Source organism: Myotis brandtii, unplaced genomic scaffold (genome assembly GCF_000412655.1).
Source record: "Myotis brandtii unplaced genomic scaffold, ASM41265v1 scaffold299, whole genome shotgun sequence".
NCBI lineage: Eukaryota > Metazoa > Chordata > Mammalia > Chiroptera > Vespertilionidae > Myotis > Myotis brandtii.
The window spans coordinates 630,848-647,846 of NW_005361430.1; the positions used below are offsets into that span (position 1 = coordinate 630,848).

The following is a 16,999-nucleotide window of genomic DNA, read 5'->3' on the forward strand; positions in this document are numbered from 1 at the left end:
TGATGATAAAAGAGTTATAAGATATAATTAGAAAGGAAAAGTGCATGTTAATAATATTTTGAAGGAAATGTGATCAGAATCTGACTGTAATTTTGATGTAGGTACCAGGCATAATTTGATCATATTTCTGGAAGAGATAAAAAATAGTCTAACTTTCTCCTTAGTTTAGGAAAGAAATATTTGGACCTAGAAAGATCACACTTATTTTAAGATCACAAAACTAGTAATTTTAACTGAACATTGTATTATGACCATACCAAACATAGTTGAAAGAAAGAATTATGCAAATACTCATATATCTACTACTTAGATTCTTCAATTTATATATATTTTTATATTTTATCAAATATCTACATCTTTCTGTCCCTCTTCATTGATCAGCACATCTTATTTTTGGTGTATTTAGAGTAAGTTGCAAAAAAATAAATATAGTTGCAGACATTAATATGTATCATCCCCTGATGATTTCAGCATGCATATCATTAACTAGAGTTTAAACACTTGTTTACAGTTCTTTTGGGGAGATAAAATTTACACACTGAAGTACAGAAATCTTTATTTGCTAAATGCATAGATGCCTGTGTAAGCCTATAGTTATATAGAACATTGCCATCATCCATGAAAGTTTTCTGGTGCTCCTTTCATTCAGTCCTCATTTTCATTTCCACAAAAGCAACACCTAATCAGATTTTTTCCCCCTCACCATAGATTAGATTTGACTGCTCTAGAATTTCATGTAAATTGAATCATATAGTTTAAACTCTTGTGTAAGACTTCTCTCAGCATGATTTTTTTTGAGTCTCATTCATATTGTATCAATCAGTATTTTGTTCTTGTAACTGTGGGTATTCCACTGTATAAATATACCTCAGTTTTTCATACTCATTGATATATAGCTGGACTGTTTCCGGTTTTGGCTATAATGGGGGAAAGAAGCAGCTATAAACATTCATGTGCAAGCCTTATTGTTGATTTCTTTCTCTTTGTTTTATTTCTCTTGGATATATACCTAGGAGTGAAATTGCTGGGTCATAGGGTAGGTAGGAAAATGTTTATATTTGTAAGAAACCACAAGATCTTTCCCCAAAGTGGCTTATTTTACAGTCGCACTAACAGTGTGTGGGAATTCCAGTTGTTCACATGCTCTCCATCATTTGATGATCTTAATTCTGTAATTTAGCCATGCTGGTGGGTATGTACTAATAACACATTGTGGGTTTAATTTGCATTTCCCTAAGGACTAGTGATGTTCAGCACTTTTTGATGAGTTCACTGGCCATTTGTTATTTTTGTGAAGTGGCTCTTCATATCTTTTGTTGAATTTTTATTTGGTTGTATTTTTATTGTTGAGTTGTAGGAGTACTTTGTATATACTAGATAGTAGTATATCATCAGATACATGTTTTGAGAATATTTTCCTTCTAGTCTGTGGCATGAACACTCACTTACTTAATAAAATATAGTGATCAGAAAATTTTAAGTTTTTAAATATTTTATTTTATTTTTTCCATCACCTTTATCCTATCTATGTCCTCTTCCACCTCCAATAAAATTTTAATTTTGATGTGCTATAATTCATCATTTTTCATGTATAATTATTGTTTCTTGTGCCTTAATAAATCTTTGCCTTCTCAGCATGTTTTCCTCATATTCTCCTTTGACAACAGATTTCTAGGAACATCTCTGCTTCCATCTCATATTTGCTACAAAATTCTGGCTGTGGTTGTGATGGTGTAGATCCCTATCCTTCTGACATGACTACTTGCAGCCTGGGTTTGCTCTGTAGGACTGTTATTATTCTCTGCGCTCTAGTTGTGTGTGGTGTTTTAAACCATTTTGAGTGAGAAGGGTCACTACTTGAATGCTGATTTGTAAAGCAGTAAACCTATGACATAGCTTATGGATTCCATAATAATTCCAGGGTAGCACTATTAGACATATCCCTGGGAGTTGCAAGGCACTTATCTATTGGTTAGGTTACACAAATAACAACTTGTGAATTCGTTGTATAAGCAAGGCTTCTTAAAAAACAAGACCAAAAGATAAAGTAAATTTTTAAGTCTACAGAATTACACAAGTTCTGAAGTGTGTAGGCTATCCTTACCTATATGTCTCCTCATGTCTGTGCATCTGTCACATATAATCAAAAGAGGAAGCACTAACATTTTAAAATCATTACCATACCACACTAAAGCATACATGTTTTTTCAGCAAATAAAATGATCTGGAAATAGAATATTTAAAATTGTCTTTGTTATTAAAAAGCATTATATGTATATTGAAATTTCAGTGAGGTTTTGAAAAATATCCGTGAAAGATTGAATCTGAAAAAAAAAAAAAAGAAAGATTGAATCTGTTTCTTTTTCCTTTTCTCAGCCCTATTCCTGTATTGGGTAATGGCCTTTATTACAAAAACCATAAAATTGGTCAAGCATTGGCAGTCTGGTTGGGGATTATCAGATCTGCGTTTCTGCATCACTGGCATAATGGTCATCTTGAATGGACTCCTGATGGCTGTGGAGATCAATGTCATTCGGGTCAGAGTAGGTATCTAATGGTTTTTTGTTTAGTTTCTAGAATTCAGGACCCTAATATTAAAGATCGAAGTCAGCTAGAAATCATTTGTGTTTAAGAGGATGAAGAAATGTATGTCATCTATGTGTATAAATATAAAGTTGAACTAATCATTAAGTTTTAGACCATTAATGTTTCAGAAAACTCAATTTGACCCTGGGATCTACTTATTAATTCAAAAATATTGATTGGATGCCTGTTATGTGCTAAACACTATGATTAGTTCATATTATAGATGAAATTGTTTTCATTAGAAGTTTCAAAAGCTTCATCATCCATGATTGATTCCAAGCAAGCCTGTGTTAATCAAACTACTGCATTATCAGAAATTTCAAACTGAAAAGATCTAATCCAGCTTGTTCATTTCACTGATGCAAAAACTTCTATAGAGTTAACTCTTGCTATATATCCAAGTAACATGGTCAAGACTCATATCTGGTCTATGATTACAAATCTGTGGTACTTTCCAGAACCTAATGCTTCCAGTTATATTGTGACATACTAGTGACTGATTTTTTAATATTTATTTTCTACCAGTGCACTTTGAATTTGCACTGAATGGCAAGATACATGTTGCAATAATGTTAGGCCACAAATTAACCGAATGACAACAATGGTGTTGATAACCCATTTAAAAAAATCTAAACAATGTAAGTCATTTAGTTGACTTTCTCACAGGATAACATGAATGATTAAATTTTAGCACTGTAATAACTATCTTTTATAGGGATAATTGATTTTTTAGAAGTGGCTTCAAGTGGATTAAATATAAAACTCTGGAATTCAATTAGTTAATTGAGTCACAACCAAAGGGAAATATTTTAAAGAATATTTCAGAAATGGATGGACAAAAGTATGCAAATACAAATTTTTGCCTCTTGAAATGAAAATGTAGAAAAGGTTTAAATTTTATTTTTAACAAATGGAAAACGAATTGGGTTGTTATTTTGTGGAATGTTTCTTGCTACAGAGATATGTATTCTTCATGACTCCTCAGAAAGTAAAACCTCCTGAAGACCTCCAGGATCTTGGTGTGAGATTTCTTCAACCGTTTGTAAATTTACTGTCCAAAGCAACATACTGGTGGATGAACACACTTATCATATCTGCTCATAAAAAGCCTATTGATCTGAAGGCAATTGGAAAATTACCAATAGCAATGAGGGCGGTAACAAATTATGTTTGCCTGAAGGATGCATATGAAGAACAAAAGGTAACAGTATCTGTTTTTCATGATAATTGTGGGGAATAGACCTATTAAACATAACGGCTCTAAGCATAAATAATACCTATGATTAAGGAAGAATAGATTTGCTCTCTGTCTTCCCCAGTAGTTTTGAGTCGTGTTAATTGGGCTGCTGAGGATCAACCAGAAATACAGGGTGGGGCAAAAGTAGGTTTACAGTTGTTAAGTTTGCAAAACACAGAGTTTATTCTTATATTATTATTTCTTAATTGTATTATTTTTCATACAAACAACTACAAACCTACTTTTGCCCCACTTGTATGTTGTGTCAGCTGCCCAGTCAATATATGAGCAGGGATAGAGAGAGCACTCTTTTTCTCTGGGACCAAGTGGAAGGTAAGAATTAAGTTCAATAATAATGTATGTCTAATCGTTGTTACCATATAATCAATAATTCATGGACTTTTTGTTGTCTTTTATCAAGTATCTTGTCAATATTTGTTATTTAAAGAGAAAATAGATTATATCCATTAATAACTTAACTTTAAGAAACTAAAGTTTTTTATTAACTAAAATTTGAATGCTGAATTTCAAACTTAGGAAAATAAATCAAATAAAGGGGTACTTCTACTTATACCATGTACCAAGCTATATATCAGCCAAAATTGGTTTCTTCAGGTACTTTCTTTGCATATGTATAATTGCTTTAAAAATGTAAATGTAGGAATCTTGGATGTTTTTCAGTTTGTTTTCAACCTGCAGACTCTCCACAGTGGTAAATGTATTTTATATTGCAATCATGTGCAAATTTTATTGTAATTAAAAATATGAGCATACACAACCAACATTGGAAAGGAATAGGATATGGGGAATCAGTTATAGAGTTTTTGGCTGTTTAAAATTAAGATAAACAAAGGATTATGGTAAATGATGAAAATGACCTCTGTTTTGTGTCAAACATGTGTATTATGAAATTAATATTTCAGGAAATGGTTACTACAAATAAACCCGAGTCATCTCTTTGATTTCACCTCTGGGAAAAGTATTGCATAATATTTTTAAACTACTGTGCTAAAGTAAAGATTAACAATATAGCCTAAGCACAATTTACAGTTCTTAGTACTCTTATAACACAGATTAACTTGAATTTGGTGTGTTAATTAATCCTTTTTATGAAAAAAATTTTAAAAAGAATAAAATTTTATTTATCTAACAGGAAATTGAATATGAAATACAATTGAACTCTATTGTGTTGAGTTAGCTTCTTTGCCACAGTGAAAAGACTTTATTCACCTTTACTCCAAGAGATAATTATGATTGTTCAGCTCTTAAAATATTTTCAGCACACAACTATAGATCTATGAAACTATGAGTTGGCTTACGCATATATGCCATTTTTTATTTTGCATTTTTTTTAAAGGAAGAACTAGAAAACACAAGTCTAACAAAACTTTAAAAGTATCTACCATTCACAGAGATGGGAGGAGAAACAATTGGAAGTTGGGATCTTCTGTTTTGTTTAGCTTATAATAATTTGATAGGAGAATCTTTTATGATCTAGTAACTCCAGAAACCTTGTTAGCCTGTCAGTAACCTTGCCTTTATACATTACTATCTTCTTTTCATACGATGTTATTTGGTATATTCATGACAGAGCTACATTTTCCAAATCAAATCAAAGGGAATTAAAATAGATTTGGCCTTAAGAATTTTGGGTCATCCTTTGACAACTAAAAATAATACAATGTCATTTAAAAACTGTCCTGGTTACTCTTCATTTTCTCTATTACATTAAAATCCATTCAGTAGCATAGAATGCAAGAATACAGAATCATGCATATTATACTGAAAGGGACTTATTAACAGTTATTTATAAACATAAAAAAATGGGAAGAAATTTCCATAGTGGCAAAGATTAATTGATGCGCTAGTCATTTTATTTAAGTTCATCTGTTTTTTGTTTGTTGTGTTTTTCCAGAAAAAAGTAGCAGATCATCCGAATCGGACCCCATCTATATGGCTAGCGATGTACAGAGCTTTTGGACGTCCAATTCTGCTTAGTAGCACATTCCGTTACCTTGCTGACTTACTGGGTTTTGCTGGACCACTCTGTATTTCTGGAATAGTGCAGCGTGTGAATGAAACCCAGGATGGGACCACAGGAGTAAGTTTATGGTGCTTTTGAAAGGAAACATTACTGGCGGGTTTCATTGTCATTGTTACTTTTTACTAATGCAGTTTTATAAATAGTTCAAACAGGGTTATTTATAAAGAATTCAATGCTTTTTAAAAAAGAAATCATTTTTCCTGTGGAGCATATTGTGCATTTATGTATTAATTGAATGGATATGGTCAACAAAATCTTTTCTCAGATTCAGAGCCTATAAAATTTTAATAAGCATTTACTGTGAGCCAGAAACTATGCTTGGAAATTTCACATTAGTTATTTTAGTTGATCTTTAAAACAATCCTTTAAAGAATTTTCATGCATGTGTGCATGCGAGGTGGTGGCTGAGTCACTTTTCTAGAGGCCTATGACCAATAACGTTAGTAATGTGATTTTCAGTATGTACATTTTCTTTTTCTAATATATTAAAGCCACAATAATAAGGGCACATCACATTATGATATTTTTATTAGATATTATATTATTATTTTGGAGGCTATATAGTATTAGATATTTGCTGTTATAAATTTATAATCTTATATTTTCTGTTCTTAATAAACTCTGCATCATGAATTTCCTAGTTTCTTTCTAAGGGCAGAGTTAATTTTCCTAGATACACAGATGGAAATGCTAGTCCAGATGCATTGATTTTCCTTTTCTAGTCTCTCAGTCTAATTTCCTGTCATTTTTTCTTTACATTTTAAAATTTTATGCATTTTCAAATCCTGCAGTAAGTGCTCCCTTCTCAGGGAAGGCTTTTCTGATGATCTTAGTTGGAATTTGACTCTGCTTGTTACTCCCCTAACACAATGTCTACTTCACACTGGCACTTGACATAGGTGCTATTTATAATAAGGCATATCATTTATGGATACCCTTATCTTCCTAGGTTTTAAGCTGTTATTTTCTTTTGTTAATCCTCACCTGGGGATATTTTTCCATTGATTTTTAGAGAAGTGGAAGGGAGGGGGAGAGGCAGAGAAAGAAACATCTATGTGAGAGAAACACATCGATTGGTTGCCTCCCACATGTGCCCTGACTGGGTGGGGATCATGCCTGCAACCAAGGTATGTGCCCTTGACCAGAATTGAACCTGTGACCCTTTAGTCCATGAGCAGATGCTCTATCCACTGAGCCAAACCAGCTAGGGCATGTCAGCTTTTTAAACAGAATGACTGTGAACAGTTCATACTTGTGTCCACAATGCTTAGTCCAGTTCCTTGCATATATTAATCCTCAATCATTATTGAAGTAGATATTTGCACTTTTGTGATGTTTTGTCCCTGCTAGCCTAATTACATGCATAGAATTTCACATAGAATTCTTCTATCATCCCTCTGCCTTACATATATTAGCCACATGTTTTTCTGAAAAGAAACAGAACTTACACATTTTATGTAGCCCCATGAAAAGTGGAAGGGCCCAAAAGTAGAATTTTAGTGGACTTAAAACATAAAAAATGAGGAGTGCTCACACTGACATGATGTACTTATTCGAGTATTACCTTTCCCTCACTTCCTTTTTTTTCTCTTATAATCCTCATCTGAGGACATGTTTTTATTGATTTGAGAGAGTGGAAGGGATAGAGAGAGAGAGAAAAAAAAACCCCATAGATAGGTTGCCTCCCGTATGCACCCCAACTGTGGATTGAACCCCCAAACCTGGGGTATGTGCCCTGACTAGGAATAGAACCCGTGACCTTTCAGTACAGGGCAATGCTCCAACAAACTAAGCCACACCTGCCAGGGCTTAGTTCTAACATACAAATTATCATATGCAATTTTTACAAACAAAAAACAATCACTTTTGTGTGATTATTAAGTCATATTCCTACTACAATAATTATTTTCAAAAGTTGTGTTTTGTCACTGGAAGTGTCATATGGGTGAAATCAGTAGCCAAGCTATATATTTTATATTTTATTATTTATTTCATTAATATAAGTTAAGGTATATGAAAATCAGAAAAAGTCAATTCTGTAGAATTATTTTGAAACCAGAGGCCCAGTGCACGAAATTCATGCATGGGGGTGGGGGGCCCCTCAGCCTGGCCTGCATCCTCTCCAATCTGGGATCCTTTGGGGGCTGTCCGACTGCCTCTCACATCCAGGACTGCTGGCTCCTAACTGCTTGCCTGTCTACCTACCTGATCACCCCTAACCACCTCTGACTGCCTGCCTGATCACCCCTAACTGCTCCCCTGCTGGCCTGATCACCCCTAACCGCCTCTGCCTCACTCCGCACTCGGGACCCAGGATTCCCCCTTCTCAGTTGCAGGCACCTGAGACCCAGGCTTCCCTCCCTCTGGCCAGCCAAGGGCACCTAAGACCTGGGCCGGCTTTGCCCAGGCTGGCTGCAGCCACAGGGGACCGTGGGCAGGCGGCTTCACCTGGGTCGCAGGCGCTTGGGACTGCGGGGCAGGCAGCTTGTCCCTCTCCCAGGCCGCAGCCACAGGTGCTGGTGCCCAGGACTGCAGGGCAGGCAGCTTGTCCCTCTCCTGGGCTATAGGCACAGCTGCTGGTGCCCGGGACCATGGGGTGTGTGGCTTGTCCCTCTCCCGGGCCACAGGTGTAGGTGCAGCCGCTGGCACTTGGTACCATGGGGTGGGCAGCTTGTCCCTCTCCCAGGCCACAGCCCAGCCATTGGCGCCCACGACCACAGGGAGGGCAGCTTGTCCCTCTCCCAGGCCGCAGCCTGGCTGGTCCCCATTCCTCTCTTGCTAGCTCATTTGTTCCTGGCTGGTCCCCATTCCTCTCTCCCCAGTGTTGAGTGTCTGAGCCGTTACGGTGTGATGGTGTGAGGGTGTGATGACCATTTGCATATTAGCTCTCTATTATATAGGACTAGAGGCCTGGTGCACAAATTCGTGCATGGGTGGGATTAGCTCAATGAGAGGCTGCAGGGGTTGGCTGGCCGGCCCTGTCCTCTGGTCAAACTACTGGTTGAAGAGACAATTTGCACATTAGCCTTTTATTATATAGGACTAGAGGCCCAGTGCACAAAATTCATGCAATGGAGGGGGTGTCCCTCAGCCCAGCCTGCACCCTCTCCAATCTGGGACCCCTCGGGGAATGTCTAACAAACCAACAGGGATCAGGCCTAAACCAGCAGTCGGACATCCCTCTCTCAATCCAGGACTGCTGGTTCCCAACTGCTCACCTGGCTGTCTGCCTGATTGCCCCTAACCGCTTCTGCCTGCCAACCTGATCACTCCCTCACCACTCCCCTGCAGCCTGATTGATGCCTAACTGCTCCCCTGCTGGCCCAGTCACCCCCAACTGCCCTCCCCTGCTGGCCCGGTCACCCCTAACTGCCCTCCCCTGCTGGCCCGGTTGCCCCCAACTGCCCTCCCTTGCTGGCCCGGTCGCCCCTAGCTGCCCTCCCTTGCTAGGCTGATTGCCCACAACTGCCCTCCCCTGCAGGCCATCTTGTGGCGGCCATCTTTGACCACATGGGGGCAGCCATCTTGTGTGAGGGTGTGATGGTCAATTTACATATTACCTCTTTATTATATAGGATAAGGATGCAGAAATTGTATTTTTGTTCCATTGGTCTTGCTGACCATCAGTTTTGTGTTTTTACTTCTAAGTTACAGTCTCAATTAACATCCATCTTCATTCGTTACTTCCCATTTTACCAACATAGAATATATCTTTTCAGAAAATGTCTTCAAATTTTTAAAAAATAAAAATGTATTTTTTTTCTACAATCAGGCATTTCCAGCTATCATAGTGATCCATTTGGGATCTTATGCATCGAGCTGATTTATATTTGTTTTTGTGGAGGTGGTGAAGAAAACCCCAAATTGTCTTTTGAGACTCATTTCACTGATGTATTATAAGGATTTTGAATTTTTATATTTAAAAAATCATTTAATAAATGCAAACTATAGAACTGGTATATGAAAAGACTCATTTTAATTTATGTCTTTTTTCTTTTAGGACAAGTATTTAAAACCCGTCTCATCAAAGGAATTTCTTGAAAATGCTTATGTTCTAGCAGTCCTTCTTTTCTTGGCCCTTATTCTGCAAAGGACATTTTTGCAGGCTTCCTACTATGTAACCATAGAGACCGGCATTAACCTCCGTGGAGCTCTGCTGGTACGTACAAGCTTCGAATGATCTCTGGTTCTTTAAAATGCCACATGCCATCCAGTGAAAGGAAGGGTAGTGGTTTCAGTTTTGTGTTTGCATGTCATTTTCACTTTGATGTTGTAATATCAACACTTCTAGGACCTACTTAATAAAAGAAACTAGAGCTAATTAATAAACCCATTGTGTTAAAAATAACATTTATAATAATACATAAAAAAGATATTTTGGAATTTTACATTTACTGATCTATGCTTCTATCTGTTCTAGTCCTTATGTTTAAATTTGAATATATGTTTTGATTATATCACTAGAAAAAATAAGTTTGTCTTTAGTTGAAGTTTGTCTTTAGTTGAGGACTAAAAGTAACTATAATAAAATGAAAATAATAGTTGACTTAAGATGGCATTATAGGGTTTTATTTTCCCTTAAAATTTTTTTTAAATGTTATGTTTAAATAAAAAAAAAGAGCATAATGTTGAGTACTAAATGTAGAGCTTCATGTACATTTTCTTTCTTTTCTTTTTTTTTTTCAGGCCATGATATACAATAAAATCCTTAGGCTCTCTACATCTAATTTATCCATGGGTGAGATGACCCTGGGACAGATCAATAACTTGGTTGCCATTGAAACCAATCAACTCATGTGGTTCTTGTTCCTGTGTCCCAATCTATGGGCTATGCCTGTTCAGGTAGATCAATATAAGTAAGATTCTCATTTGCAGAGGAAGTAAGAGTGTAAGATACTAATCTCAGCAGAGGGTAAACTTTTTGAATGTGCTAATGTTATACCTTTCTTCTAGGAAGGAAGCTGAGACTCAGAAATGCTATGCCATAGGTTAAGAAAAAGGGGTTTGGAATTATATTGCTTGAGTTCAAATATCTGCCAAAGCCCCATTTTTGCACAAGTGTTTAACACCTCAAAATACTAGTTTTCTTAACTGTAAAATGTGAATGATAATAGCATCTGCCTCGTACAGTTGTTGGAATTGTCAAGACTAACTAAGTTAAAATGTGTAAAGCATTTAGCACAGTGCCTAACATTTTATGGGCCCTCAGTAACAGTTCTTACTGCATAAGTTTATGCAAATCCCAGAGCCAGGGCTTGATCCCTTTCATTTTGACAAACTCTCTTACAGCATTTCTAAACTAGAACAATTACTTAAGTTCATTGTGTAGTTTCAATAGCTGGTGTGTTATAAAATGTCAAAATGTAAAAGGTAGTCAGAATACCAACAAGCATAGGGCTATTTAGCTATTTTCTATGGAAAACAGTGTTTGGCACAAAGCATGTTAGTAAAGATACAGGGGTGCTTTGGGGGTAAAAATGGCAAAAGAAATGTATTCCGTTTTTTTCTTCTATATGATACTGAATATTTTTAATTATCTCAAGTTTGTATCCTGTAGACAGAGCTTAAACTATAGATCTTACTCAATGCAGTCTGTCATCTATGTCCCTGTGTACCTCCATTTTATTAAAGTACATAAAATTATAAAGAAGATAGGGTAGTTTTTATATTCATTGTTTGATTTTTGATTTTTAATGGGAATTCAAGTAAAATAAAAGTGTATATCATACATGCACAGTGTTTGGCACAAAGTAAGATTTAAAATATGCTTTGTCTCATCTCATCAAGATGTATTTATACATAGGTCAGCTGCCTACGTGGCATAATTCAGTGCACTAAAAATTCCAGGCTGCCTCTGAAATGTTTGTTTTGATTGGAATTCCCAAAGAGCCTAATTGGTCAGGCAGTGAGCATGTTCCATTGCTTCTAGAAGGCCACAATAAGCTGTTATCATTGGCATACACGATGGGTTAAATGCTTTAACTGCGTGGATACAGTCCATTAGTTGGACATTTTGAACTGTGATAAACTGAAGTACTGGGAAAAAATATGTTCAAGAAAAAATAAGGAAGAAGAGGAAAGTGACACACCAGAGAGAATAGGCTAAGTGGGTCTGCTCTGGTTTTGGGGAAATAAACTTTAAAAGGGCCATGAGATAAGATGGGGCACCAACTTTAGCATCTTCAGTTTTAGTTAGGCCTGGGCTTCTTTTCATTACATGTACTCACATTTTATGATGCTGCCCCCTACTTTCCTCCCTCCCCACCTTGGAAAGCTAGTGCATTCCCAAGAGACTCTGGAATATCAAATTTATGGTGAGTGACAACACTTTTGAGAAAAGTCTCAATGTTCTTTTAAAAAATTGAAGACTGCTTTAGAAGGCCAGAAGCATCATGGGACCGCTACGCAACTGCATGCAATAAATTGGTTTGACACCGGTTGTACAGATCACCATACTAAAAATAAAGTCCCACTACTTAGCTTTCCCCAAATAAATCATAGCAAAACCCATTGTCACAGTCGAGTTGACTTCCAAATAAACTAAATATAATAATTAAGAAATATTATATTTTCGCTTAAAAGGATTTCCTTTCATGCAGTGGTCCCCACGCCCCCATTCATTTCCCCTTTTCATTGTGTTTCTTTCCTAGATCATAATGGGAGTGATTCTGCTCTATAATTTACTTGGATTAAGCGCATTGGTTGGTGCAGCTGTCATTGTGCTCCTTGCGCCAATTCAGTACTTCATTGCTACAAAGTTGGCAGAGGCTCAAAAGAGCACTCTTGTAAGTAACCTCTTTTGGAAACTTCATTAGGAAAATCTAACACTGTGCTATTTTCAAAATACAGGAAATGAATACATACCACTCAGGATTTTTTGGAAATCATTATATTTCATTTCAATTCTTTATGTATTTTCTGTATTGCAAAATAATTTTTAAAAGTGGATTGAAATTTAAGACCTGATGGTTTTAGACTTAAAATACCAGAATCACAGTTCCTGATGTTTTTAAGTGCCACGAGGTGATGAGGCTTTAGCTCTTCTTCTAGATCAGTTGCCTAGAGAATACACTTCAGTGTATTTTGAGGCCATTGGAGGTCAATCATTGATGTGGGAGAGATGGAGCAAGAAACAAGTAAAGGGTTGGTCTAGTGCTTCTGACATTCAGTTTCCATAGGGTTGAATCAAGCCATGGGATGCTCTATGGAGTTGCACTGGAATGTTTCAGTGGCAGCTGCTCTGGCTGAATATGTTCGTGGTCCACTTAGCAAGCGAGAGAAAGCCAAAGTATTGACTCTTTCTGGCTTCCATTTGCCATGAAATCATTTTATTTCAGTAAGAATTGGCTTCTTTTAAAGAAATATTTGCAAATAATAAAATTGTTGACAGCATGTTTAGAAATAAAGTTTGATTAAATATGAGCAAGACTGTCTATCTGTAAATCAGGCATAAAATGTAGGGATGATGCCACTGATGGAATTGTTTCCCAAGCTGTGTTTCTACTGTGACTAGCAAGTTGCATGTCACACAAGTGATTTTTATCACTTGTTTTTCTGCTGCTCCTGATGAGGTTACTCATTATTTTTGTCTGAGCGGTCCACCCTCTTTACTTCAGGACATGAATACAGAAAGATGTGGAAGAGGGCACACAGAGGAGACATGACCATCCTCAAACATCTTTCACTTAGCCTTTCATACTCTATTCATTCACTCACTCACAGTCATTGGATAGGCATTTAAGACCCCCAAAGAGACAAAAAGGTGAATAAAAACCAGGCTATTTGCTACTTTTGCTTCCTTCCAGCTACCTTTTGCCATTTTACAAACCCTTTGATAGTTCACAGATCATTGTGCCTTACCAAGTCATTGTAAGCCAATATTTGATGGTAGAGGAGGTTGAAACAGTTGACTAAATTGAGGTTTTTGTGTCTGCTGCAAATTTCTCTACAGTTAGTCCAAGTTGTTAGTAACCAGTAAGTCTAATTTAGGCCTTCAACAGGAGCTTATGAAGAAATATGTAGAAATCTCTTGAAGTTAAAGATAATATGCTTGGTTTCAATAATTGTATTATGAAGACACAATGTGAACACACACAATACTGTACCCTATTGATTTCAATAATTGTAGTATGAAGACACAATGTGAACACACACAATACTGTACCCTCACATTCTCGAATGAGAAGCAAACTAACTTTTCTTACATTCATTGTTTCTCTTAAGTGTGAGTCAGGGTGCTGAGATGATAATGAAATGACTTAGATATTAAAAGGAAGCCATTGGAAGTCTCTTTATCACTTTCATACATTTATGTATATATTATCAGTAGACATTCAAGAAAATCATGTCAAACTTAAGAAGCTGCTTTTATTTAAGCCAAACCAAAAGGTATAGAAAAGCTTTTAGGTGGAAAGAAATTTGAGGTCATCTCATTCAACTCTTCATTTTAAAGTTGGAGTCTGAAGCACAGAGAGTTTACTTCTCCCAGGTATTTCACAGCCATAACTAGTGGGAGAGCGAAGCAGCAATCAAAATCTCTGTAATCCCTGCCCATGGCATGGATGGCTTCTCTGATTCACTTGAGTGTAGCTTGCATTTTTGTTTTTTGTTTGTTTGTTGTGTTCTTTTGTTTTATAGGATTATTCCACTGAGAGACTGAAGAAAACAAATGAAATATTGAAAGGCATCAAACTTCTTAAATTGTACGCCTGGGAGCACATCTTTTGCAAAAGTGTAGAAGAAACAAGAATGAAAGAACTATCCAGTCTCAAAACCTTTGCCCTTTATACATCACTCTCTAGTAAGTTGCTGTTGTACACATGGTCGATTTTATTTAGGTTGTGATCATTGAGACATTCTAGTCATCAGAGGAAGCCCATTTATTTTCTACATATGTACTGTCCAATAGCCACTGACCACATAAGGCAATTTAAATTAAAGAGTAGGGAGAGCACAGGCTTACAGTCAAATAGACCTGAATTCAATTCTTTTTAAAAAAAACATATTTTATTGATTTCTTACAGAGAGGAAGGGAGAGGGATAGCGAGTTAGAAACATCGGATGAGAGAGAAACATCGATCAGCTGCCTCCTGCACACTCCCCACTGGGCATGTGCCCGAAATCAAGGTACATGCCCTTGACCGGAATCGAACCTGGGACCCCCCAGTCCTCAGGCCGACGCTCTATCCACTGAGCCAAACCAGCTAGGGCTGAATTTGATTCTTTACAAGTTATGGGCCTTTGCCTTGTTATTTTACACCTGAAATCCTTCATCTGTAAAATGAGGATGGTGTTGGTAGTAGTAAAAATCATTGAAACCCTCTTATCAGTTACATTGGGATGGATTGTATTTTCAGTAAAAATTTATGTATATGAATTCATTTGACTGTAGTTATTATTGTTTTCTTATTCACAAAGATCTTTTAAAAATTACCTATGATTGTCTTGCCTGTCTCTTTGGAGCTTATGATACTATATTTTCTTAAAGATTATATTTGAAATGCCATTTTTGAAAATTGAGGAGAAAAAAAGTCAACATTTTCAAGTGAAAGAAGCCAAACTATATCAACAATATATCTTTTTCAATACATTTTCAAGAACTTTTAAATATAGAATATGTTCATTCTCAACTCTAATTTTTAAAAAATAATTGTTACAAAATATTGTTGTTTTTGTGAAGGAGTGACACTGAATACTCTCAAGAATAATGAGTTTATGTTAGTACAATTCTTATGAACTTAGCCAAAATACTCCCACTAATATTTGATTTGGTTTGTGTGTCAGCTTTGCTCATCTCTATTGTTCCCAAGAATTTTAACATCTTAAAGTTTGGGAGTTTTATATATGGTTTCCTCTTGAATTCTAAACTATTTTATAAAGATTATAAATACTTCTTTTGTGAAATGGATTTAGAGGAAATATTTGGTATATGTATCTCATTTATTCTAGCCCAAATGCTTTAGAAAGGAAATGGGAATGAGATTTGTCTTCCAGCTGTGTACTGCTGCTAGTATGATATCAAAATTCTAGAAGGTAGAATGAGTGATTATCCACTTACATACTATATAATAAAGAGGTAATATGCAAATTAACCCTCACCCCCTCACAAGATGACTGCCTACGATCAGACCGGCATTTGGGGGGGCTGGTGAGGGATCACCAAATGATTGCATGGGGCGACCAGGCCGGCAGGGGGGTTAGTGAGAGATGACCAAATGACTGAGCATCAGGCTGCGTGGGGGCGACCAGGCTGGCAGGGGGGCCATGAGGGGCAACCAGGCTGGCAGGGGGGCAGTTGGGAACGATTAGGCTGGCAGGGGGGCAGTTAGGGGTGATGAGGCAGGCAGGCAGGTGAGCGATTAGGAACCAGCATTCCAGGACCGTGAGAGGGATGTCTGACTGCCGGTTTAGGCCCTAAACCGGCAGTCAGACATCCCTCGAGGGGTCCTGGATTGGAGAGGGTGCAGGCTGGACTGAGGGCCCCCCTCCATGCATGAATTTCATGCACTGGGCCTCTAGTGTATAATAGTACTCTAAACTGGTAGCCCCCACAATACATTTCTCTCTGCAGTGGACTGAAATTCTCATAGGAGCATGGATGCAGCCAGAAATAATAATCAGGATGACGATGAAACTATTACCACCACCACTGCCACCATCACCACTACTACTACTAGTAATAATAGCAACAACAAAAATATATTTAGTCACTCAACCAATTATGTCCATACATGGCTTTGCATATATCATCTCATTTAATCATCACAACAGCCAAAGATTTAGATTCCATTATTAACTCCACTTTAGAAGTTTAAAGGTTGAGTTGAATAGAGCTTAGGTAACTTGAACTTTCTCCAAATCATCTAGCTACTAAAAAGCAGAGGTGGGTTGTTAACTCAATTTGTCTCCAGACATGAGATTTGAGTTGGTTTTTGAAAGTCAGATATAAAAAGAGAGGGGACAGAAGAGATCATAATAGAAGAGAAAAATAAGAAGTCATGTAGGTAAAAATGTATGATGATGCATTCATGATAGGGAGTAGGAATTCATGAGTCAGTGGTGGAAAGTTCCAATTAGACCACTTCCAAGTTTTATGATTTGGTTAAGTACTATGTTCTGGGTGGTTAAGAGCT

General features: G+C 36.8%; 1 protein-coding gene across 8 annotated transcripts in view; it reads left to right on the forward strand.

Annotated features, from left to right (window-relative positions):
• The window catches only part of ABCC9 (ATP-binding cassette, sub-family C (CFTR/MRP), member 9), a 113,637-nt gene that overhangs the window by 14,832 nt on the left and 81,806 nt on the right, over positions 1-16,999 (forward strand). For 7 of the 8 annotated variants that reach the window (XM_014542338.1, XM_005869563.2, XM_014542336.1 and 4 more), the window contains exons 6-12: positions 2,377-2,543; positions 3,545-3,787; positions 5,739-5,924; positions 9,868-10,026; positions 10,554-10,709; positions 12,518-12,652; positions 14,505-14,667. In XM_014542338.1, the coding sequence (XP_014397824.1) occupies positions 2,377-2,543; positions 3,545-3,787; positions 5,739-5,924; positions 9,868-10,026; positions 10,554-10,709; positions 12,518-12,652; positions 14,505-14,667 (1,209 nt within the window). The remainder of the gene's footprint in view (positions 1-2,376; positions 2,544-3,544; positions 3,788-5,738; positions 5,925-9,867; positions 10,027-10,553; positions 10,710-12,517; positions 12,653-14,504; positions 14,668-16,999) is intronic. The other variant, XM_014542340.1, reaches the window with a different exon arrangement.